Source organism: Aotus nancymaae, unplaced genomic scaffold (assembly GCF_030222135.1).
Source record: "Aotus nancymaae isolate 86718 unplaced genomic scaffold, 86718_ANA_hifiasm-v0.15.2.pri h1tg000108l, whole genome shotgun sequence".
NCBI lineage: Eukaryota > Metazoa > Chordata > Mammalia > Primates > Aotidae > Aotus > Aotus nancymaae.
In genome coordinates this window covers 41,755,554-41,779,519 of record NW_026988523.1, presented here as the reverse complement: position 1 = coordinate 41,779,519, position 23,966 = coordinate 41,755,554, and the positions used below count along the sequence as shown (strand labels likewise).

General features: G+C 39.7%; 1 protein-coding gene and 1 long non-coding RNA gene across 2 annotated transcripts in view; one reads left to right on the top strand and one right to left on the bottom strand.

Moving 5' to 3' along the window:
- The window catches only part of LOC135272322 (uncharacterized), a 50,609-nt gene extending 33,145 nt beyond the window's left edge, over positions 1-17,464 (bottom strand). The window contains exons 1-2 of the long non-coding RNA XR_010340482.1: positions 17,301-17,464; positions 15,971-16,061 (exon numbers count right to left, since the gene is read on the bottom strand). This is a non-coding gene — a long non-coding RNA (uncharacterized LOC135272322). The remainder of the gene's footprint in view (positions 1-15,970; positions 16,062-17,300) is intronic.
- The window catches only part of RGS5 (regulator of G protein signaling 5), a 56,360-nt gene that overhangs the window by 22,906 nt on the left and 9,488 nt on the right, over positions 1-23,966 (top strand). Inside the window, exons 2-3 of the mRNA XM_012468888.2 lie at positions 10,907-11,017; positions 17,170-17,231. Of these exons, the coding sequence (XP_012324311.2) occupies positions 10,907-11,017; positions 17,170-17,231 (173 nt within the window). The remainder of the gene's footprint in view (positions 1-10,906; positions 11,018-17,169; positions 17,232-23,966) is intronic.

Genomic DNA, 23,966 nt, shown 5'->3' with positions numbered 1-23,966 from the left:
ACTTCCTTCCTTCCTCCTTTTCTCTTTTTCTTCCTTTTTTCTTTTTTGACAGAAAACAAGAGAGCTCAAATAACATATTCAAGATCACCCAGAAAAGTACTGACTGAGTTGATAATAGGGCTTAGTCAAGGGCAAATTTTTTGCTGTTATACTGTTTTTTGCATTTTTCTCTATTTCCAATTGTTATGCTCAATGTTACATTCTATGTTGACGGCTGTCATTTTTTTTCTGTTAATAAGCTACACATTTTCCTTCATTGGCACGGGACTTTAAGTAATAATAATAAACCTTGCCACTTAGGGAGTACCATAGTAAATGTGCTAGGCACTAACATAGCGTTTCATGCATAGTAACTCACTTAATCACAAAAGGCTTATGAAGTAGTTACCATTATTACCTTCATTTTACAGATGAGAAAACTAAGGCAAGGTAAGGTTTTAAAACTTGCCAAAAGTCACACATGTAGTAAGATGAATGTAGTGTGGCTCCAATATCCGCACCCTATACCACTATGTTATTGTCTCTTGCTTTAAGAAAAAAAGAGCTTAGTTTTGGTATTAATTGAATTTTCTAAGTAAGAGTTTATTTGTTCTACTTGACTTTCTCTCTAGGAACAGTTTTTATAACGTGTATCCTATTTGCTTTACAAACTTCCAGTTATATAGCGTGAGACAGGATTTTTGCCATGGTTGGGAACTGGAGATTGTCCTGCCAAGTGTAGGGAAGATTTACACAATTCAACATGTTACTTGTGACTGTAGTAATGGAATGGGGATCTGGAAAGTATCTTATGATATTGCTTGGACACATCCAGGTGGTCATATGACTTAGTTATCCAAAACAGCTGGTTGCTAATCTTTTCTTGGTAACTTTTCTTCTGTAATGGAAACTTCACCACATTTATTGTTCACGATTTCCATGGTTTCATCACCATTACAGTTAGTAAGTTCTCTTGAACACTTCCTGTTTAAATTTAAGCAATCTCGTATGTGAGTGTATGTGTGTTGGGGTAGGGGCCTTTCACAATTATAGATGGCTGGGTTATGAAAATTTATAAATATGCATCATTATTTATCAGTTTCTTGCTCGAAGCTTCACAATCTCTTGAAGCTAGAGCCCTGTGTGTGAGTTTGGGTATCATCTTGGCTAAGGGTAGGAATCCTGTTGCTTAGGATCAAGTCTCATGAGGGGCACCACACAGTTGTCCCCCTCTGTGCTCCTGCCAACTCCCTGGTCTCCTGAAAAGGTGCATGTGGCCGGAGAAGATGAGGTTTGCCTAGTATCGAACCCTAAATCCCTGTCCTCTGACATTTTCTCAGGGATTCTCTTTTATTTTTCTGCTTCTTTTATTTTTATATTATTTTATTTCATTTTATTTTTTTGAGACAGAGTCTCCCCTTTGTTTTCCAGACTGGAGTGCAGTGGTGCGATCTCGGCTCACTGCAACCTCTGCCTCCTGAGTTCAAGCAATTTTTGTGCCTCAGCTTTCTGAGTAGCTGGGAATACAGGCACGTACTACCACACCTGGCAAATTTTTTGTATATTTAATAGAGACAGGGTTTCACCATCTTGGCCAGGCTGTTCTTGAACTTCTGACCTCAGGTGATCCACCTGCCTTGGCCTCCTAAAGTACTAGGATTACAGGCATGAGCTACGGGGCCCAGGCTTTCTGCTTCTTTCTTTACCACTCATCAAATACAGAAATTTTTCAGTCCTTCTCTCTGGGAACAAGCTGCCATATCAGTGATTTGGGGTTTTAGAAAACAGATGCCAAAATGCGATACTACTGTCAATTATCATCTGCTTTTGACCTCACAACACAACTCCCTCAGAGGCAAGAAAGCACAAAATGCCGGCTACAGTCATTAAAAAGGAAAAATTCCATGTGGAGGAACATACAAATTAACACCTGAAACATTAATATGTATTTAAGCTATTATTATCTTTAAGAGTTGCTACAGATCACTTGTTTTCTGCCTGTTTGCCGTGGAGAGGGGTGACTGTGTGATCATGGGTGGAGTCTTTGCACCTAGATTCAGGAGTTGTATGATTCAATAAAAGTCTGGTGACCTCATGTGGTCCTCCACACTTGGATATATTAGAGATCTGGGGAGATAAAATGTGTTTCCCCCCAACCCCCAGGTTACCGAGGAAGAGGATGCCCAACAAGTAGGGCCAGATTTATGAAAGCAAGGCCACCCTACACATAATGAAATCCAATTGTTCCTTGCTTTTTGGACAAATACTTACTAATAAGCTCAGGTAAAATGTTCGTATGACTTATTCTATAATCCCAGTAAAGTCCTAGTTCTTTCTGCCTTGACTACACCTTGTATGAAAGGTTTGCTCAGATACAACAATATTGTAAGCTGGAATTCTAATAGCCTTTAGCTGGTATCAGACAAAATAAATCTTAGCATCAATGGCTAGACAGAGGACTACGTGGGAATCAGGCCACAGGTTCCATCTCTAAGGGTTAAGAATGAATTACATTTTCAAAATCTTTCTATGTAATTGGTGAGGATTTCCACAATAGCGTCACTAGTCCAAGTGACTTGAATATTATTATTGTGACTGGAGAGAGCCCATTATCTAATAAACAAGGCTACATGTAAGCACTCACTTCTAGCATTGTTCTGCTAGCTGGCAAAGCATCTGATGTCAACCTCGATAGAGACAGCTCAGGCAGCTACAGCAGCCTCCTTTGGAGGACAGTCTTTCTAAAAGGCTTGTTGACCACCGTTGAGACGCGAATGCTTAATTAGGGCAAGTAGCTGAATTAACTATGACATACATAATGGGATATTGTAACGATTACAACCAGCTACAATTTTTCATCTCATTGTTTTTCATTGCTTGTTTTGTATCTGTCTTACCCAATTTAAACATAAACTCAATGAGAAGGCCTTGTCTTTTTTCATTTCATTGAGAATCTCAAAACATATTATAGTGTACAGCATGTGGTAGGCATTCAGTAAACATATTTTTAATTTGTTGAATAAATAAATGAACAAAAGGAGAAGCTGCACAGGCTTTTCTTTTTTTTTTGAGACGGAGTTTCGCTCTTGTTGCCCAGGCTGGAGTGCAATGGTGCAATCTCAGCTCACCGCAACCTCCACCTCCTGGGTTCAAGCAATTCTCCTGCCTCAGCCTCCCGAGTAGCTGGGATTACAGGCATGCACCACCGTGCCCGGCTAATTTTGTATTTTTAGTAGAGACCAGGTTTCTCCATGTTGGTCAGGCTGGTCTCAAACTCCCAATCTCAGGTGATCTGCCCACCTCAGCCTCCCAAAGTGGGATTGGAGGCATGAGCCACCCAGCCTGCGCAGGCTTTTCTCTGTCTACCATGGTCCTATGAAACAAAGTCAGCTTATTTAAACAAGAACCCTAGGAGACTTCCTGGTCTGCTACCACAGGCTACCTGTGATGGTCCCTTACTGACAATGAGTTAACGTGGGGCAGTTGAGGTAACAGCTTGAACACAAAAATGAAAAGAATTGTTATTAAGGCAATCTGTTGAAGGGAAACATTAGAACATATCAAGAGTTGAAACAGTATAATAACGTGCTTTCTGTGAATATATTTGACACAAATGACATTGTCAGTTTCATCTTTGCAGTCATCTTATAGTTTGAAGGGGCTTATTACATAATTAATCACTAATATGAGCAAAAGCCTAAAACACTACTAGGGAATGATTCACTTGTGTTTGGAAAAAGAGCTGTCGTTTCTGAAGTCATAACACTTTAATACTACTGCTACTACATATTCTTTAGCGTGTTCTTCACCTTTTTATCATTTGGAGCACCTGAGGAGTATTTCATATTAACTAACCATAGAGTCATTTTCGTCATGTATCATGTATTAATTATAGAAATAATAAATATATGTTTTAACATGATATCACACGCATGACTAAACTTCTCTTTCATATGCTGTTAAAGCACAAGCAATGAGCGAATTTTCTGCAGTTCAAACTGAAGTAGGTTAATTCAGAAAAAGTGTAGACGCCAAAGCGATAGATTCTTTCTACCACAATCACCCAGCACTGCCTTTCCGTGCAGCTGAGAGTCAATCTTTTAGGGGCCATGCTGAAGATTCTGGCAAGTTGAGGATTTCAGCCCCAGAACTGAGCTGACTTTCCACTAGCATATCCTTATACTCCGCTAAGGGTTTTCAGGATCATCCATTACCCTGTCTCCATGAGCCACCTGCGAGGAGCAAACTCCACTGATCTAAAGTTTTAAATGAGCAGCCAGGGAGAAGGCTTTTCCAGCTTTCAACCGAATGCATCCCTCCTGACTGGCCCCCTTCCCTCTGTCAGTCTCTGCTCGGTTCTGCCTCTGAGATCAGTTCTCAGCTGCACAGAACTCAGAGGAGCTCCTGTCTCTTCTGGTCTCTAATCCGGCAAACGTCTTACTCCCGGCTGTGGACATTGACAGCTAGCGAGGGTTTTAGAAGCCTGCGTAGATCTTTCCTGGATATCTACTCCAGACACGTTCTTTGTAGTCCGTGGAAAGAAGCTTCTTGGTGTTTCTTCAGGAGGAAGCATCCTGGAACCGATCTGCTCTCAGCTTCCATCTTTGCTAATGCTCATGCCTTCCCATACCCAGCAGGGGGCATCTGCGACACGGATTTAAATTGCATTGAATTTAAATGGATTATCCCATGTGTGGACACCTCTTTTGGAAATGTGTTGTAAAAGTCCTGCGTTATACCTCTCAACTTTCCTCCGTCTCTTCTTCCTTGTCGTTGTTCCTGACATATGTCTGGCATCTACAGAGAAACCTGTCTGTGATTGCCAAGTCTTTCAACCACAGGAATAGCCTATGCCTCCCAGCCACTTCCGTTTCTTTTAAATCCTAAAAAATCATGGTCTCATAATTGACTCTTTTCAGCTTGCTACTGATTGCAGTTATCCTCCCTGCCTCTTCTCATCAGCATATGTTCTATACAAAATGAGGAACTAAATGCCCCACTCGACCATTCTCAATCTCTTTCAAGGACAGAAATTGAATGCACTTACTTTTAGTGCTTATAGTCATTTAATGGTGTTACCTCTGTCCAGTTAACAAATTAGAGACATCTTAGTCCTCAATGACTCATGTTAAGCTGCACTCCAATGTTTCACCTACTCCACCCCAAAATGCGGTTTTATTATAACCTAGCAATTCAGTTCATTTATTCATTTTTTCATTCATCAATTTACATGGCAAATCTTTATTGAATGCCTATTAAATGCCAGGCCCTATGCTAAGTGCTAAAGCTGTAATTGTGAACAAGACACATATTCACCCTGCTGTTGGGGACCTGACACTTCAGTGGGAGAGACAGACAATATTCACATATGCACATGGAGATATAAATGCAGATTGAAAAATTCTATGAATAATGAATACAAAATTCAGAGGGCTCTGAGAATATCTCAGGAGCAGCTTTTAGGTATATAATGTCTCCAATTGCACATTGGGAAGTTAGGGCTCCTTGGGGTCAGAGTATACTTATTTTATTATTATACTCCATCTACTTTCATCAATGACTGAAAAAATATCTACTATACGGTTTACATGTATGTTTTATATTCAATTGTTCCAAGTGTCTCTGAAGCAAGAAACACCTCTGCAACTCTTGAAACACCTAATATAATACTCTATATATAGCTGGTTCTCCATATATTCTGGTAGAATCTGATTATATTTCTCAAAATTTAACTATGCTTCTGTTTTTAGTGATTGCTTGTGCTGGTTTTCCACGCTTATGCATCTTAAGGTAATAACCCAATAAATGCATGCACTAGCAGGACGGACTGAGGTGGGCCGTGGCCTTTTGAGTTTTGACTTCCCAGCCAGCCAGCATACCTACAGAGGGGGCAGTTTTAAAATTGCACAGCCCCAGGATTATCCAAACCGTTTTCAGTTTGAAATCACTACTGCGAGTCATCTAGACAAAGGATTATCTTCCTCTGAGCCTTTAATTAAACTTTTACTCAAGCATTTTCAATGGGTTTTATTTCAAAACAAGTTTTTCTTTGTAAAACAAAAGAGTAACAAGAGGAAGAGGAGAGATGAGAGGAGATAAAAATAGTTTCTTGTTAACAAGCCCTAATGTAACGTGGCCAGGAAAAAGGCCTAGTGTGCAGTCAGATAGAGCCCGAGACCAAGCATGAAATTGTAAACAAATTAGAAAATGATCTTCTCTGGATAGTGTTATTTTTGATGTTAAATTAATGTCAGATACATTCAAGTTTATAAAGGGAAAACAGTTTGTTAGGCTTGAGCTATTGTTTTGTTTGAATTTTTCATTTGGTTTGTTCCATTTTCATATTTATGTCTGTGAGGCTTTGGTACAGAGGAAAGGGAAAGGGGGATGAAATAATATTCCAGGAATTCTTGAGGAGAAAAACAAATCTGCTACCATTATTTAGTCTCGTGAAAACAGTACAATGTTTAAAGTGGTTTGAACTTCAGCATCTGTCAACTCCTTGGCCTTCAAACTGTTACTGTTGTATGAGCAGAAACGCAATACTATTTGTTCCCTGAATGGTCCTGAGCTCCTAACTAAATTTAATGGACTTCACCACTTATATACTCTTAACTTTGTAATGCTCTATCCTTGAGCCTATACCAAGCTAGAAATTGAAGCCATAGAAAGAAGACTTTTCCAAAGCACCGAGTATCTTTTCTCCCTTACATCCCCAGGGCAAATAAGAGAAAAAGAGTCACCTCATGTTCTCGTATGTTTGTGTACTCTGAGGAAATGGAGTATGATTTTCTCTAGGCAATGTTGTAAATGATAGTTGATTTCTAGATCATTCCACAAAAAAAGTCTAAGCAGTGACATAGACAAAATAGTAGTAGAGTTCTGATTCATCCTGGTCTTAAAAGAATTTTGTGGTATGTCTTGAGCATTTAACTACCATTTATAATTGGTGTTTTCACAGAAAATATATCCTGAAATTTGGTAAAAGAAAATGTGAGATACATTGAGTTCATATGATAGGATGCCACCTCTTTACATACCGAGAGTCTTTGAGAGGAACCTTTCAATAGTTATATCTCTTGCTTGTTTTCATACCAACTTTGCTGCAGGCTGGGTACTGTATAAGCTCCCTCCAACATCCATCCCTCTATCTGGAAGGGAGGCAGAGTAAGCTCATCTAGTTGGCTTTTTGCTCTCTCGCATTTCACCCTTTTGCAGTACAGACTACTTTTACATTCCTTAAAATAACACGTACCCCTTCTCTCTGGAAAGCTCATTCTTTTCTAGCCAACTGACTGACTGCTGCTCATTCTCTAGTTTCACCTTTGCCTCCTCTGAGAAGTTCCCCCCGATTTGTCCTTGTGGACATCGGGGCCCCTCCACTGGAGCTCTGCTGCTTTCTGGACAGTCTGTCTCTAAGTACCCGTTTATAATTGTTTCCATGTCTAAGACCTCTGCAGGCTAAAAACACCTTGAAAGCAAGGAGTAAACCTAGTGGTGTGTGTATATTTATTGTGTAGTGCCTGACACAGTAAACATGATCAATGAGTAACTCAGTAAGGACTAAATGAATTAAGTCACTAATAATTATTTTACAAACATTCAACTTCTTTGTTAATTACCCCTTAATCCCCAACTATTATTCTTTAACCAGGCAATCAAACACAAATATTTTTCTGCCTTTTACAAAAACAAAAGGCTCAAATGGAGCAAAAGATGGAAAAAAAAAAAAAAAGGAACTAAAATTGAGAGGGGAGATAAGTTCAAAACCAAAGGAACCAACCAAACAGGAATCTAAACACAAGAGACTTTCATTACATAATTGTTATCTAAATATTGGCGAGTGGACTGTTGGGTCAAGGTTGAAACTGAAAACAGTTGCAGCATGCATTCCACTGGTGTACAGGAGGAGAGGGACCTATGGACCCAGAAGGAGATGGATTATGAAGTTTTTCATGGACCGGGTGGGGTACTGTGTCCTATGCACCTTGCATCTCTGACTGTAATACTGCACGTTAGCCAGCAGAGGGTAGCCACAAATATTGCATGCATTTCTCCTCCCCACTTAATGTTTTCTTCATTTTTCAGATAAATATAAAATTGGCAATGCTTGTCCCCAGAGGTAGAATATAGAAGGTGGTGGGTGTAGTAATTCCTTAGTAACTTGTGGGGGATTTTTTGTATGTTTCAATGTGATGCTCGAAGCTAGGGAACACGGGGGGTGGGTTGGAAAAATGATTGTGTAGTTAGAACTAACTTTGAAGAAGCCGTGTTCTATGCCAAATGCTGTGCTAAGTGACTCATATGCATTAGCATATTTAATCATCTCAAAAAGTCTTAAGATATACTATTTTATCAATCCCAATTTCTTGGCAGAAGAACTAAATATTAGATAATTTAAGTAAATTGCAATCCCTGGAATTAAAGCAATATGATTCTAATTCACAATGTTATATAAGCTCCCGCAGCAGAACAGTCCCAGTTTCTGCCTTAGTGCTGTGCTGAGCTTGATCTGAGGTAGTGTGGGACCCGAGATGGCTTTAGTCAGTGAGAGGGTTTTAGGGAAAGAATGAAAGCAGAACGAAATGAAAAGAAATCATGAGGGTGAATCACAAGGTCAGGAGTTCGAGAACAGTCTGTCCAGCATGATGAAACCATGTATCTACTAAAAATACAAAAAATTAGCCAGGCATGGTGGCATACACCTGTAATCTCAGCTACTTGGGAGGCTGAGGCAGGAGAATTGCTTGAACCCAGAAAGTGGAGGTTTCAGTGAGCCAAGATCGTGCCACTGTGTTCCAGTCTGAGTGACAGAGCAAGACTCCATCTCAAAAAAAAAAAAAAAAAAACCCAAAAGAAAAAAGGAAAAAAAAGGTATTTAAGACTAAATTACAAGAAAGTAATTGGAGTAAGCTTTTTACAAAAACGTATTGGCGTAAGCTTGGCAAATGGATGGGGGCAAGGAGGGGAAAATAAGATACCAGTTACCTTTTGGGCCCATCAGTCACCCAACAAGCAGAAATGAATAAATTATGAAGAGTTAAGCTGGGAAGAACAAAAGTTAAAGGCATCACATGACGCATAGTTCTAATTTAGTGCGCCTCGCATGCACTCACTGTAGAGATGACTATTCCTAAAACGTAGTTTTCAAAACCATATTTACTAGCCTAAAGGAAAGTACGTTATGATAATGAGGTGTGTGCGGGGTTTTTATAAGTTACCACAATAGGTTTCCTGAAATTTTTCTTCCTAATATCCGTAACTGCGAATCTTAGGCATTTTATTTACTTAAATTGCCTCATCGCTGTCTTCCCGTGAACAAACGGGGAAAGTCTGTGTACAGTAGTAAAACCCTACTCGGCCGCCATGTGAACTTCACCACATCTCTTTAAGAGTTTGTTTACGATTAGCATTGACTGGGAGGTAAATGTTAGCAGATTTGTAAGGAACGAAATCAAGATATTTTTAGCTCACTTTGGCAAATATTTTTAAATGTTTATTATGTTGCCAAGCATTGTGCTAGGCACAAGGGTTAAAAGGTATTTAAGAGGCTGGGCAATGTGGCTTATGCCTGTAATCCCAGCACTTTGGGAGGCCGGGGCGGGTGAATCACGAGGTCAAGAGTTCAAGACAGTCTGTCCAGCATGGTGAAACCCTGTCTCTACTAAAAATACAAAAAATTAGCCAGGCATGGTGGCATGCACCTGTAATCTCAGCTATTTGGGAGGCTGAGGCAGGAGAATTGCTTGAACCCAGAAAGCGGAGGTTGCAGTGAGCCAAGATCGTGCCACTGAGTTCCAGTCTGAGCAACAGAGCAAGGCTCTGTCTCAAAAAAAAAAAAAAAAAAAAAAAAAGGAAAAAATGTATTTAAGACTAAATTCCTATTATCAAAAAGTTCTCATATTCAAGTGGAAAAACAGAAGCATTTAAGTCAATGACCATAATGGAATATGATGAACCCTCTCTTAAAAGCATGAGTAATGTGCTAAAGTCACTAGGAAAGTGTAGCTTTTTGGGTCTCCCAATATTCAACAACTTATCCTATGGATTAATATTTAAGATTTGCCTGGTGCTTTTCTAGTAATGGATAGATTAGAAGTTTAGTTTTAACACTGAACATGAAAATAGTTGCATCCTGTGACGGAGGAGTACCCAGAATTCTGACCATACCTACTCACTGAAATACTGAAGCTACAAAGAAGTACATTCTGCTGTGGTTCCCTGTTTGGCAACTAGTACTCATTTACCAAGGCTCACTGCATGAACAGCCATGGGGAGCAATGGATAAGAGGTTGGAAACAAAAATTTTAGAGAGAAATAAATAATTGAGTAGAATGATTTGATTTTATAGCTGGAAACGGCTCAAAAAGACATCTAAAATGATGGTTAACATCATCATTTTACAGATGAGGGAACTGAGGTCCGGCAGTAAAAAGTAGTCATTTTTCCCAAATGTCATATGTCTAATAATAGTGAGGACCAGAGCCCTCAGAAGACCGGTAGGTAATGCGTGCATAGTTCCACCTGGGAGCTCTAGCATCAGACAGCTTGGGCTCACATCTGTCTCCACCAAATACTGACTGGGTTATCTTAAATTATTTAAACTCCTGTCATTCAGTGACCTCATCTGCAAAATGGAAATAATACTATAGTATCTGCAGATATAAAATGAGTGAACACGTATAAAACAATAATGAGGATTAAAATGTAGTGCAAATTAACAAAGGACATACTAAGAGCTGGGTAAATGCTAATTATTAGAACTTAGGTGGCCTAATTTCTGCGTTAGTATTCTTTCTGCCACAAGAGACATACAAGTGAAATGGGATTTTGTTCATTTGTGTTTCTCTGACACAGGAAGAAATCTGTCTTTGAAATCTGGACGCTCCTGTGGTGTCCTCATTCCCCCCTGTGTCTCTTCTTTCAGGGCCAAGGAAATTAAGATCAAGTTGGGAATTCTCCTCCAGAAGCCAGACTCAGCTGGTGACCTTGTCATTCCATACAATGAGAAGCCGGAGAAACCAGCCAAGACCCAGAGGTGAGTCATGAATATGGATTCCACTCATTTCCTCCAGAGGATGGCTATTTTTCAAGTGTTCAGCACCATTCCTCATCTGTAGGACTACTCCCTTCAAATACTCATTAAGGATCATAAGACCCTCAGAGAGTTGGTTTGCAAAGAAGCTTTTAAAAAAAAAAAATCTCATGTCTGAATCATCTTATCGAATACTGATAGAATATTTTAAAAGTGAAAGATAAGGCTCTGCCTTATTTTTGGAGAGACCATACTTATAAAATAACACCAGCCACTTCCCCAGTTACTTACCACACAGTCGTGTGGTAAAAATACCTGTTCATTCACTGTCTTAGTAGCCACTCCTGATCCAGTTAATTACGAACCCTGGCTGCTCACCTGCTGACGAACTGTCTAAGACTGCTTCCCCAGCAGGGGGATATGAGAACATTTCCCTCAGAGAGATGCTAAGGGCAAGGCAGACGATGTGAGCCTAATCGTTCTTTCTCCACGATAGTGGCCCTCAAGGTCCAACAGAGGAACAAAGTCTGTTACTTAAGAATGAACACTTGACTAGCTGTTTCTATTTAAGGTACACCAAGTATTGTTTTTCCAATTCGTAAATTAACATTCTTGATTGGATTTCTGCAGTCCTCCCTCATCCCCATTCCCCTCTCCCTACATATTCCTCCTGTCAATTCAGACAACCTAGGGAACTATACTTCTAAAGAATCATGATGTTACGACAGTGAATCCTGCTATGACATTTCATAGCAGGAACAGTGTGCACTGGCCCGGGCTTACCTCAGGAACACGACTCCCAGCATTCCCACTGTGCATCATCATCCCTGCTAGCTACAGAGACTGTCACTACCTAGACAGATACACTCCATCTTCCCATTAAAACAGAGACACCCATGAAAATCAAGAAAGGAAAATGGGAAGAAGAAAACAGCAAGGTATTCAGACTCCTTCGCTCTGCTATCTTAGAGCTTTGAGGATATCACAGAGTGTGGGAAAAATATAGGAGTCACTTTAACCTGCATTTCTCTTTTTATATGTAACATTTATATGAAGTGGCCAGCCCATCCTTTGACCAAATGACCTCAACTTAATATAGCTGGATTGACTGGGAGATAAAGAGATAAGTTATTCTTTTTCTTTTTTAAATCTTTTTCCATTAACCTAAGTGAATATTTCCATTCCCCCTTATTTTTTTTATTACTTCAAAGTGATTCTAAACAGGAAGTGAGGCATAATTGAATTTTCTGCATTTGAAAAGGAGAAGCTAATTCAGTGTGGAGCAGCAGGCACCAAGGGGTAGTGGAGAATAAGAACCACATTTCAGAGCGGGAACAGACCAAAACATCTATTTTGAAGTAAACAATGTGACAATTGTTATTGATCTGTTGGAATTAACCTTAAAAAATAGAGCTCTACATTTCCTGTTTTAAATCTCTGCTTTAACATTCACATAGACCCTTAAAATGTTGGGCTTACCAGGGATTCAGAGAGAAGCTGTTTTGGAACAAACCCTGGGGCTGACCATTTATTGGATTATTTGCTTTTCTTGTCTCCCATCCTCTTCCTTCCTCCAGAAGACTAAATTGTTTTGGAAAAATCCTTCATATCCCTAGAGAATAATTCTGTGTCTATTGCATTTTCAACAGCGACCACTAAAAAAGTTTCCCACTCGCCTCTGAATCCATAAGCCCCATCCCACCTCCTCATGTTTGGCAACTTTCCACGCCGTTTATCTGACAGGAAACACTGTGTTCTGCATAAGCTCCATCTCTCTCTCTCGTCTCTCCACTTGAAAATTTCTCTGTATTTTTAACTCATTTTCTTTTCTCAGAGGAGAAAATAATCCTTCTCTTGACTGGAGGTATTTTTAACCCCTCTCATATTCTTTGGTTTATTGACATCAGTAGAATCAGTTTTTTAAAAAGCATTTTCTATTTTTTAACATGTATTTTTGAGTTCTCATTTAAAAAAAAAAAATGGACCATTGAGAAAAAACAGAAACAACTACTTATATTCCTACCCCCTAAAGCCAGCTCGGTTCCCCTTTTAGCATTTTTAGCTGCCCTTTTTCCCTGTGGACCCTCTTCCCCTAGGAGCAAACAGGTACCCACGTTCCATGCTGAAACATTTCCTTCCCACCTTTGTCTCCTTCTGCATCTATATACCTTTCTCTTACTTTAATTGGCTAACTGTAGAAAACGAAGTCGGTTCTCAGGCTTTCAGTCTTTTCTGTATCATCTCATCCAGCTTCAACCTTTCTTCTCACCAGAACTGTTGTCTCTAAGGCCCCATCTGTGACTTGTCTGCAGCGTTTGACGGCTCACCAGTTGACCTACTCTTAAAATGCTTTTCCTTGACTTCTGGTCTTGCGTTCTCCCCCTGCCTTCCCTTTCTCTGAGTACTCCCACTGCTGCTCACCCTCTGGACGTGAGCATTCCTTAAGGCTCTGCTATAGCCCCTCCTGATAAACAACGGACAACATTAATCTACCACACAGGTTTAGTTTGTGATAACTGTTATCATGGCTTACAATATCATCAACTGTAAAATGCTAGGAGCTGATATAGATATTTGCATAGCTTATTTTATATTATAATTGTCTCCCTTTCCCCATGTCAGCAATTTTTAAGCCCTTTTTCTGGTTTGTTGTTGTAGCCATCATTTTATACTCAAGAATGACCTCCACGTGTAAACAGTAGCTAGCCTGTGCTAGTGGAAAACAGGTAAAGAAAGTTGTCCTGCCTATGCTCACCTGGTTAACTTAGAGTGAGCCTGGCTGTCAGGACTAAAGATGTATGTACAATTTCAGGCCCACATATGGATATCAAGAAGTGACATGTTTTGCTTAAGTCTGTATCCCCAACCATGGTGCCCAGGTCATTGTTGTCCATCAGGTAAGGGCTCAATAGATGCTCATAGACTTGACCCTGCTCATGAGCAGACTGCACTGTGGGGCAGGAAGGGAGAGGGGACTAGGCTTGTCTAACTGACAGTAAATAACTTGAATTTTCTTTTCCTTGTTAAGAGCACGGATGTGCAAGAACCTTATTAAGACATTTTAAGTGTGTGCCAGGCACTGCATAGATTAAAAACCAAATCAAATGAAAACAAAAACAAATGAAAAACATCACCACAGGCACGTTAGAGAGGTTACAGCTAGTAAGGGCCAGCACTGCAAAGCAGTAATACTGGTTGATGGGACCGTGGGACCGGTCATCAAAATCTAAGTTTGGGGTTATTTGTGGCTTTCATCCACCAAGCTAACTCAGGGCAAAACCATCATTCGTTTACTTATTAATCTGACACACATTTATTGCAAGGTGGATTGATGTTGTAAGGGTACACCATGGGATAGGGTGGAAGGGGAAAAGCTCTCTGTGCATGACAACCTAAACCCTTGGGCAGTGAGTGCATCCTTGCCATGTGAGAGATTCAGTGCGTAACTGTGGTAAGAGTAGAGTGAAAAGAGGGATGACACTTCTAGCAGAGATGGCTGCTTCCTGGACCAGGTGGCATTTACACTAGGCATTATAAAACATGTGGCTAATCATCTCTATAAATGTTTGAGTTTCATTTGAAATAGCTTCCTCTTTCTCCCACACACATCCACACACAGAAACTCCATGCCCATCCTCTGTAGTCAGCTATGACCTAGCAAACTGGGACATTTATTGGTCATTTAGATGTGCATCTATCTTGTTTCCAATGAATTTAGACCTAATGAGGACTGGCAAATTCTGAGAATAGGGACAGGATGAACCTCTGTTAGCTCCTAGGCTGGTAATCAAAACACTGGGCTTCATGCTGTGGGGGACGCGTCCTGCTCGACTGTGCCCTTAAATCAATTTGGACCAGTTTCACTCCCAAGTGGGCTCTGCACATGTCCTCTTCAGGAATTTAATCTTGGCTGTGATGTGCTGCTGTTATTGACCATTAGCCTAGTCCCAAGACCATTTGGGACAAATCAGATCGGACAACATGCTTAAATTAGGTGCACCTGCTCATGTCATTTCTTCTTCCTTTGCTCCTCTGTACTAACCAGAGGAAAAGTGGGGCAGGAAAGTGATTTCATTTAATGAGAATATTTATAAAATCAGGAAATCCTGTGAGTAAACCAGCCTTCCTCTTGCTCTGAGCTAGTTTCTTTTGTCCAATAATTTGATGTCCTGCTGCTCTGTCAACAATGACTAGGAGCTTGGTGGGTGTCTATTATGGGTCTATTATTGAAACTACTGTAGCGAAGAAGGTAAGATGTGTAAGGCCTTGTGACAACATGTAAATGTGAAATCGTAGGTACAAAAACAGTTCTCCGCTTGCAATAATATAAAAGAGCCTAGGGGATTTATCGACCTCTAGTAGATAGATCCTTTTCTGGATAGAAGTAAAATGAACCAGACCACTATAGAGAAATAAATTTCTGAGGCATTAGTGTGCTTTCCATCTATGATGGCTGTGTTTCTATCCAGGAAAACAGAAATCGCCCAAGATTATTTCACAAGGTTTGTTACCCTCACTTTGGCAAGTTTAACTTGCAAAGAGTGAACACATAAAACTTTATGAAAAATCATATAATCCTGACTCACAACCTATGCATGTTCTGCAATGAGGAACAGAGAAGGAAAGGAATTTTTCACAATATTCTAGCCCAAAACCTACTGCTGTCTTAGATTCCTTACATAAATAGAGTGAAGCTGATTCTGCACCTGGGACAGCAAAATGAAAACTAGAATAAGCAGCTGTCATTTCAACCAAAGCTGCCTATCTGAATAATTTACCGCTCCCAAAATATCATTGTATAAAAACTAGAAGTAGGAATTTTCTTTGATTGCCTGGAGAGTTGATAAACAAATTAAGACCTAAGGAAATTCCAGTTTAGGAAAAAACACCTCATTTGGCCTTAATATTCTAATAATGCTTTGTCGGTCTGTTTTGATTTGACAATGAAGAACTCACATCATAAGGCAAGAGTTCGAGCCGGGTGAGCCGAAGAGTGTGCAGTCAGCCATCTTTCCCAGACAATAGGAGCTCCACTTGACACATCCTGCTGTGAGAGAAAAATTGGTGGTTAAAATGAAATAGCTGCAGGGTTTCTGCATATATAAATGTTAAAATAGAAACAGCCTAAGGAGAAAGTATGTGTTGGCTATAACCTTCTCCTTTTGAGTCAGTTTCTCAAGTATTTGTGTATAACATTCCTGTTCAGGATATATTAACCACTTTTTTTTTTAATCAGACAGAGTACATTTTTTTAAAAAAAGTCTGATCCTGTCCTAAGTAGGTAGGAGAAATGTATCTACATTTTTTTTTTTTTTTTTTGAGACGGAGTTTCGCTCTTGTTACCCAGGCTGGAGTGCAATGGCGCGATCTCGGCTCACCGCAACCTCCGCCTCCTGGATTCAGGCAATTCTCCTGCCTCAGCCTCCTGAGTAGCTGGGATTACAGGCACGCGCCACCGTGCCCAGCTAATTTTTTTTTTTTGTATTAGTAGAGACGGGGTTTCACCATGTTGACCAGGATGGTCTCGATCTCTTGACCTCGGGATCCACCCGCCTCGGCCTCCCAAAGTGCTGGGATTACAGGCTTGAGCCACCGCGCCCGGCCGTATCTACATTTTTGACATGTAAATTTGGTATGAACACAATCCCAACATAAGGAAAGCATTATACATTCACATCTTCCACTAGCCTTAATTAGATGGCTTTGGGATGTGGATGTAGAACCCCAATGCCTTTTGCTGATTTGGTAATTAACATTCAGTAATGGTGAGGCCGAGAACAGTTCAATCCCTGTAATGGAACAACTGAATTTCATGAAGTTATATTTGGAAAAAAAGACCACAATTGGAACAACTTTCATGGGATATGCAAGAATATCAAGTCACAGCTTAATGACAAGTAAACTGTACTTCTAAAAAGAGACAGACCTAACCAAATCATTCAGGAAAGATGAAGATATGCAATACAGCTGTATGAAAGCAAACCCAGCTCATCAAACCCGATTGTTAGAGAGAAAATAACTCAAACTTCTTTGTCCTGAGCATAGACCAACGGTCATATCATTTCCATCTAAGAGAAACGGGAGGAGTTACTGCTGGTACATGTGGTTCAATCCCTATCTAAGCCGTACCCTTTCTCTTCTTGTTATTGATGTAGACCCTCGCTGGACGAGGCCCTGCAGTGGCGTGATTCCCTGGACAAACTCCTGCAGAACAACTGTAAGTTTGCATTGTTTCTTTAAATAAAGGTCAGGTTAGGGACAGAAACAAAAAACACCTCTGTGTTGCCTGTGTTCTTCTTCCCCAATTTGGACACTTCTTCAATTTTTGAAGGTGGTATGAACAACGGAAGCGGGGCACGGGTATGTGATTATCCAGTTCACAAGGAAAGGAGAGTCTGTAGCACTGTGGGGGAATGTGACCATAGGTGTTCTGAAGACTCATGATTGCAGGCTGTGTTTCCATCTATCCTGCTTGCTTGTATGAGCCAGAACAAGTGGCTTGACCTTCTCAACATTCTCATCAGTAAAATAGAGAAACTACCTTTCCTGACTTAGCCTATGACAAATTGAAAAAGATCAGATATAGCAGTGTAAAGATCACTAACAAGTCATGAGTGGTACCTCCTACTTCAAACTATTATACTGTCAACTGCTCTTGTGACCTGACCTGGGTCGTTATCTCCCCCAGCCTCAGTTTCCTTTTCTGGCACCAGGCCTTTTACATTTTCATTCAAGACGTGACAAAGATGCTAATCAGTGCAGACTCTTCTCCAAGCTAATGCCAGTGGATCTATAAGCACTAGGTGCCTTTCCCCAGTCCAAAATCCTTACTGATTTCCATGACTTACAGTATCAAGTTCAAATTTCTGGTGTTCAAGATCACCGTAACTATATGGCCTGCCTGTAGGCAAACTGAACTCTTCTCTGTTCCATGCAGGATTTCTACATTTAATTCCCTTGGCTGGAATATCTTTTACTCACATCTCTCTCTGTTGAAATCCTCTCTCACCTATAACAGATAATTCAAATCAGAAATGCCCAGTGTTCCTTGACCATCCAGAACAATTTATCCACCCTGTAAATTTCCAAAGCCATATGTCTGCACATCTTTTATGCCACTTAATACTTGCTGCCTTCTGTTCTGTTCATAGTTGGCCCCCTTCTACGACAGATTATAAACTCACCAATGGGCAAGAGTTAGTCTTTTTCATGTAGATAATTTCACAACAGGACGTATATAGTGTCAGGAAAACAAATATTTGTTGAATTCACTCTAAAAGTATGATTCAATTTAAAATACCTCATCTATATTTCTCCATCTTTATCATAAGAATGAAATATAAAACTTTGTTACATGCTTTGCAAAAATAAGGATTTACAAAATATTTCTCACAAGACTATCAAGATTAATAGGCACAGAGTAGATGACAAGGAATGTGTGTTGAATTGAATGTGAACATTCTTTATGTCTTGCTTTTGATGTCGTAAGCTCCTGCTTACTTGCAATAGAATTAATCTTTTATTTTCGGAGACAGACCGCCACAGTCTGTAATTTAAAACTTTCTCTAGCTTATTCATTTCTGATTTTCTCTCCTTTTTTCTTGTGCTAAACAAAGTACCCTGCCCTGACACATACAAGATGTTCGGTGAACATTTATGTAGTGAATGACTGAATGAACTAATTCATTTTGCTTCTTGAACCTAGAAATTCCATGAGGTCAACTAGCAGAAAAATAAATATTTATGTTTATTAATAGACTTATTGTCTTGCTCCAGTGGCTTCTGGGCCAATAGCAGATTCACAGGTGACTTATTGATAAATTATGAATGCTAGTACTCTGAACACAGGTATTTACTGCTATTGTCAAAAAACCTGAGAGTTAGCAGAACTATTTTCATGTTTTCAAAACCGTTGAGAAGAATAAATATTTATGTGCCGATATACACTCCTTTTCAGTCACACTAAATCCTTAGGGCCACACGTCTATATATTTCAGGCTTTTAGGAGACAGAGAGCTACTAGAATAAGAAAGCTAGAGTTAGATAGAGTTAAGCCAGAGGCAGTTAGTGTTAACACCTTAGCATTTGTTAAAGGACTAAAGATTTTCAGCTTGCAAACAGATGATTACCATGGTGTGAGATTGAGACCTGAGAGCCTCACAGTAAGATTTTCTACTTCTCAGAGGGGAAAATATACTTGGACCTGTGTGTGTCCACATATGTGCATGTATATACACATGTATGTATATATATATATAATCACAATATTTCATTGAATTAATGTATTTTAAAATTATGTGTATTTATGTGTGTATGTGGTACATGTATGTATTCTTGTGTGTGTTTGCCTGTGTGTTTATGCAAAAGTTCCACATAATTATCTTCTTAAGTGATTAATATTTTTAAGACCTGGGCAATTAATTTCCCTAAAGCAATAAATAGGAAAGCATTTATAACTATTCTGGTCAATGCTTTCCTTGAAAGGGACACTAATCCATTCAAACTAGCCCAACTAAAAAAGAGGGGTTATGGTGTGGGTATAGAGACCTCACAGAAACAAAGGCAAGCCATGGCCCTCTGGGAGGTGAAGCCATCAGTAAGTGAGACAGTCTCTTCCCTCTCTAGTTCTCTATTCTTACCGTCACTGTATTGTTCTTCTCCTTTATCTGTCTCTGCTTCTCCCCATGACTCATCTTTCTCTATGTCTCTCTTGCCACTCTGTCTTTGCTCTTTCTGTCTGGCTGTTCCTAGAGAAGAACCAGTGGAATGCCAGGCATACCCAGATAATTCTACTCCAACATCACCGATCTGAAAAGACAATATTTGACCTATTTTCCCAGACATCAGCTATGGAATACCATGAATAACTGTAAGCCAAACCAATAAATCAGTTCTTATGAGAAGTTCTCAGAATCCATGAAAACCAATAGTCTATGATCAGAAACTACCTAACATTAGCTGTGGCTAATGCAAAACAGGTAATGAAAAAAGATATATTTGGGACATATATACATTGAAAACTTCGTAACTGGGGCCAGGTGCAGTGGCTCATATCTGTAATCCCAACACTTTGGAAGACTGTGGCAGGAGGATTGCTTGAGGCCAGGAGTTCAAGACCAGCCTGGGCAACATAAAAATATCCCATCTCTAAAAAAGAAAGAAAGAAAGAAAGAAAAATAGCCAGGTGTGAGGCAGGAGGATGGCTTGGGCCCAGGATCGCAGCACTGCACTCCAGCTTGGACCACAGAGAGAGACCCTGTTGCTATAAAAACAAATCAAGACAAACCACTTTACAATCTCTTTTTGCATGTTTGATTTGATAAATTTAAACCATTTAACCTTGAGGAATAGCATCATTGTCAATTTATAAGGGAAATTTGGCAGTTATGTTAATGTAGGATATTGACTTTAACAGTTGCTATATTAAATGGTTCCCCAAGAATTCCTTACATTCACATCTTTCTTTTTATCGATGAAAATGAAGTTAACTGGTACCAAGCTTCTAAAAAAATACGACAGTTAAGCTGCTACTCAATCTTTTCTAACAAGGCTCCTCTCATCTTCCTTCATTTTCAAAGTAACTTTTAACCATCCGGTATGTGTGACTCTGTTCATCAACTTCCTGCATGTTTTATCTTCAGTTCTTTAGGTGGCACCATCTGTTTTCGTTTCATAGGCACGTGGGGCGTATACACAGTGTGTTGTTTTTTAAACACAAAAATAGATTTCACATGGGAGTTTAAATAAGACAGTGACATTTAATAATTCCCCACATGACCATTTTTAAGAGCAGAGGAAGAACGAAACAAGCCAAAAACAGAGAAGTTTTTATGTGGATCTCCCTTCCGCAGGAGCTCCGGAAGGAAGGTCAGAGCATCTCCTTGAGACGCCCTTGCTATTTAGATTTGTCCATGGGAAATGAAGGAGCCTGGATCCAGATACATCTTTTTTTTTTTTTTTTTTTTTGAGACGGAGTTTCACTCTTGTTACCCAGACTGGAGTGCAATGGCACGATCTCGGCTCACCGCAACCTCCGCCTCCTGGGTTCAGGCAATTCTCCTGTCTCAGCCTCCCGAGTAGCTGGGATTACAGGCACGCACCACCATGCCCAGCTAATTTTTTGTATTTTTAGTAGAGACGGGGTTTCACCATGTTGACCAGGATGGTCTCGACCTCTTGACCTCGTGATCCACCCGCCTCGGCCTCCCACAGATACATCTTTTTGTTTCTCTCTTTGCACTCTCCTTTTGCTTGTTCCTCTTTGGTTTTCTTCCTTCTCATTTCTGCTTCATTTTTGCCATCACCTTCCTCACGGGCAACCATAATTTCCTTGAAGATAATTATTATAATAAAAGCAATAGCTCACATTTATTCATCATGTGCCAAGTACTGTTCTAAGCACTTTGCATATATTAATTTAATGATTGTAATAATTTTAGGACTTGAGTGCCATTACAATTCCTAGTTTTTAGAAAATGAAACTGAAATTAAGGGGAGTTAGGGAACTTGCCCATGAAATAAAATACAGCTACATCCATAAATAATTTTTTTTTAAGTTAGTGTTCTTTGATTCTGTCACTTGGAAGCAAATGCTTCCCTGAATGTGTCTTATTTCCATGGGAACCTCTGTCAAATGTTAGGTGCACAGATTTAGACTGGGAGGTGGGATTTAGACTAGGGGCAAACAGGTGAAACTCAAACCTTGAACTCAAAGAATTAACAGCCTCATGGAAAAGATACAAAAGAAAACAAGCCCAACGAAAGAACAGAAAGTGAGTGCTTCTCCCATAATGATAAAAATCCTCAAGAGCAACTGCCTTACAGATGAGGCAGCGTTGGAGTTGGGTTTCAAATTAATTAAAAGATTAATTTAAAATTTGTAATGAATAATGATAATGAACGCCAATGAGGATTGCGCTACATAATGATAATTATGTTTGGTACCGTATAAGAACTTTATATGAATTATTTATTTCTTAGTACAACCTCATCAGATAGATTCCTTTATTATCTCCATTTAACAGATGAGGCAATAGAGTCTCAGACAGATTTGATGACTTGCTTAAGTTATTGCAGTAATATAATTTTGAACCAATAAGCTAGAAATGGTGCTTATCAACTATCAATGACTTCACTTTTATCTCCCCTGGTTGAAGAGATTTGCATTAATCTGCTTTTGAGATGGAGTCACGCTTTGTCACCCAGGCTGGAATGCAGCGGTGCAATCTTAGCTCATTGCAACCTCGGCCTCCTGGGTTCAAGTGATTCTTCTGTCTCAGCCTCCTGAGTAGCTGGGATTATAGGTGCGCACCACTAAGCCCAGCTAATTTATGTTCTTTTAGTAGAGACGGGGTTTCACAACGTTGGCCAGAATGGTCTCGACCTCTTGACCTCATGACCTGCCTGCCTTGGCCTCCCAAAGTGCTGAAAATACAGGCGTGAGCCACTGCGCCTGGCCTAATTTAGTTTTTAATATTTTTTCCTTTATACCAAACTAACTTTGATTTGTCTAATGCTCCTTTGATTTTCAAAGCGATTTTATGGGTGTTTTCATCTTGTTCTTAGGTAGGGCTGCTAGTTTACATCAATGTCAAAAGTGACACCATTCATTGTAGTGTGGATTACAACTGGTAGTGTTTCCATAAGACCAGATAATCAGGTGGGTTTCATTGGCTATGTAGATAGTGGATGCCTGAAGAGGTGGGTCGAGAGGCACTCTGAGGCTCCCTGCAGGCTCAGCAGGGAAGAACGTGGTGATTTGTCAGGGAGGCGTGCTGAGACTCTATTGGGGTGTGGAGCAGATAGAGGAATGGTGTTAGGGCAATGAATAAATGTGTGTTCTTTACAGAACAGAGACATTTGGCCTGGATTGTGTTTGACTCTGACCTAATAGGATGTCCGCAGGGGTGACAGAGAGAATCGCTGTGGAAGGAACTGATAGACAACCAGAGGCTAAGGAGGAGAAGGGGTCTCAGGGGTGGCTTTAGTGGGACCCTCTAGAGAATGCCCCAAGCCAGGAGAGAGAAGGAATAGCTTTATACATCTCATGGACCGATACAATAGAAAGCCATTTTATGAGTTATACGTTAACAGAAAGGTTTAAATAATATTGTGGAATTCAGTGAAAGTTATTAAATTACTATCCAGGAAATGGACTTGCTGCACAGGAAAGTTATTTTGCAAGCTTATTCCATGGAAATGCCGTCAATGGGAACATTGCTGGGGAATCCCAGCATACTTCCTCAGGTCATAAATAGCAATGTTTGGGAGGACTGAGATTTTGTCTCTACGTTTTAAATAGACGCAGAATGGGTGATTCAGAGACAGGTTGTAGGATATGGACTAATGAGAATAAACAATGGACATTTTAACTATGACAGAGAGAAATAGGTCTTATATTTTTCTTTTAGCACTTACGTTGACTCTTGTGTCACTAAATTGAGACAAATAGTGCTGGAAATATAGTAGGAAATATTGGGAGAGAGAGAAAATACAGTTGATTTTATCCAATTATAGGTTATCAAATGGTTTCAAAGTGATTCTTCTAGCCAAGTTTCTAGAAAAAATGTATTTTTTTCCTTTTTCTTTCTTTTCACAAGTGTTGAAAATTGTTTATGATACCTATCATTGCTCCCAGAAATATTTTAGTGTTAATCAATGAAAAATGTATTCAGGGTAAGTACAGGAAGAAGGGATCAAATTGCAAAGTGTCTTGTCTGAATCCTGAAATCGATGGTGACCCTAGTGGAAGTTAATAATCACCCTAGCCATTCTTTTTCTTTAAAATTGGGTATTGTTGCAGGGTAGCATGAAGGGTATGAGGACAGTAGAAATGTACAGGAGGTAAACTGAAAATGGATAACTATAGTGTCTTTTTTATTATTGCATACATTTTGTGCTTGTGTGAAAATAATGTATTGGCAATGACTAATAAATGAAAATTTAGAGCCTA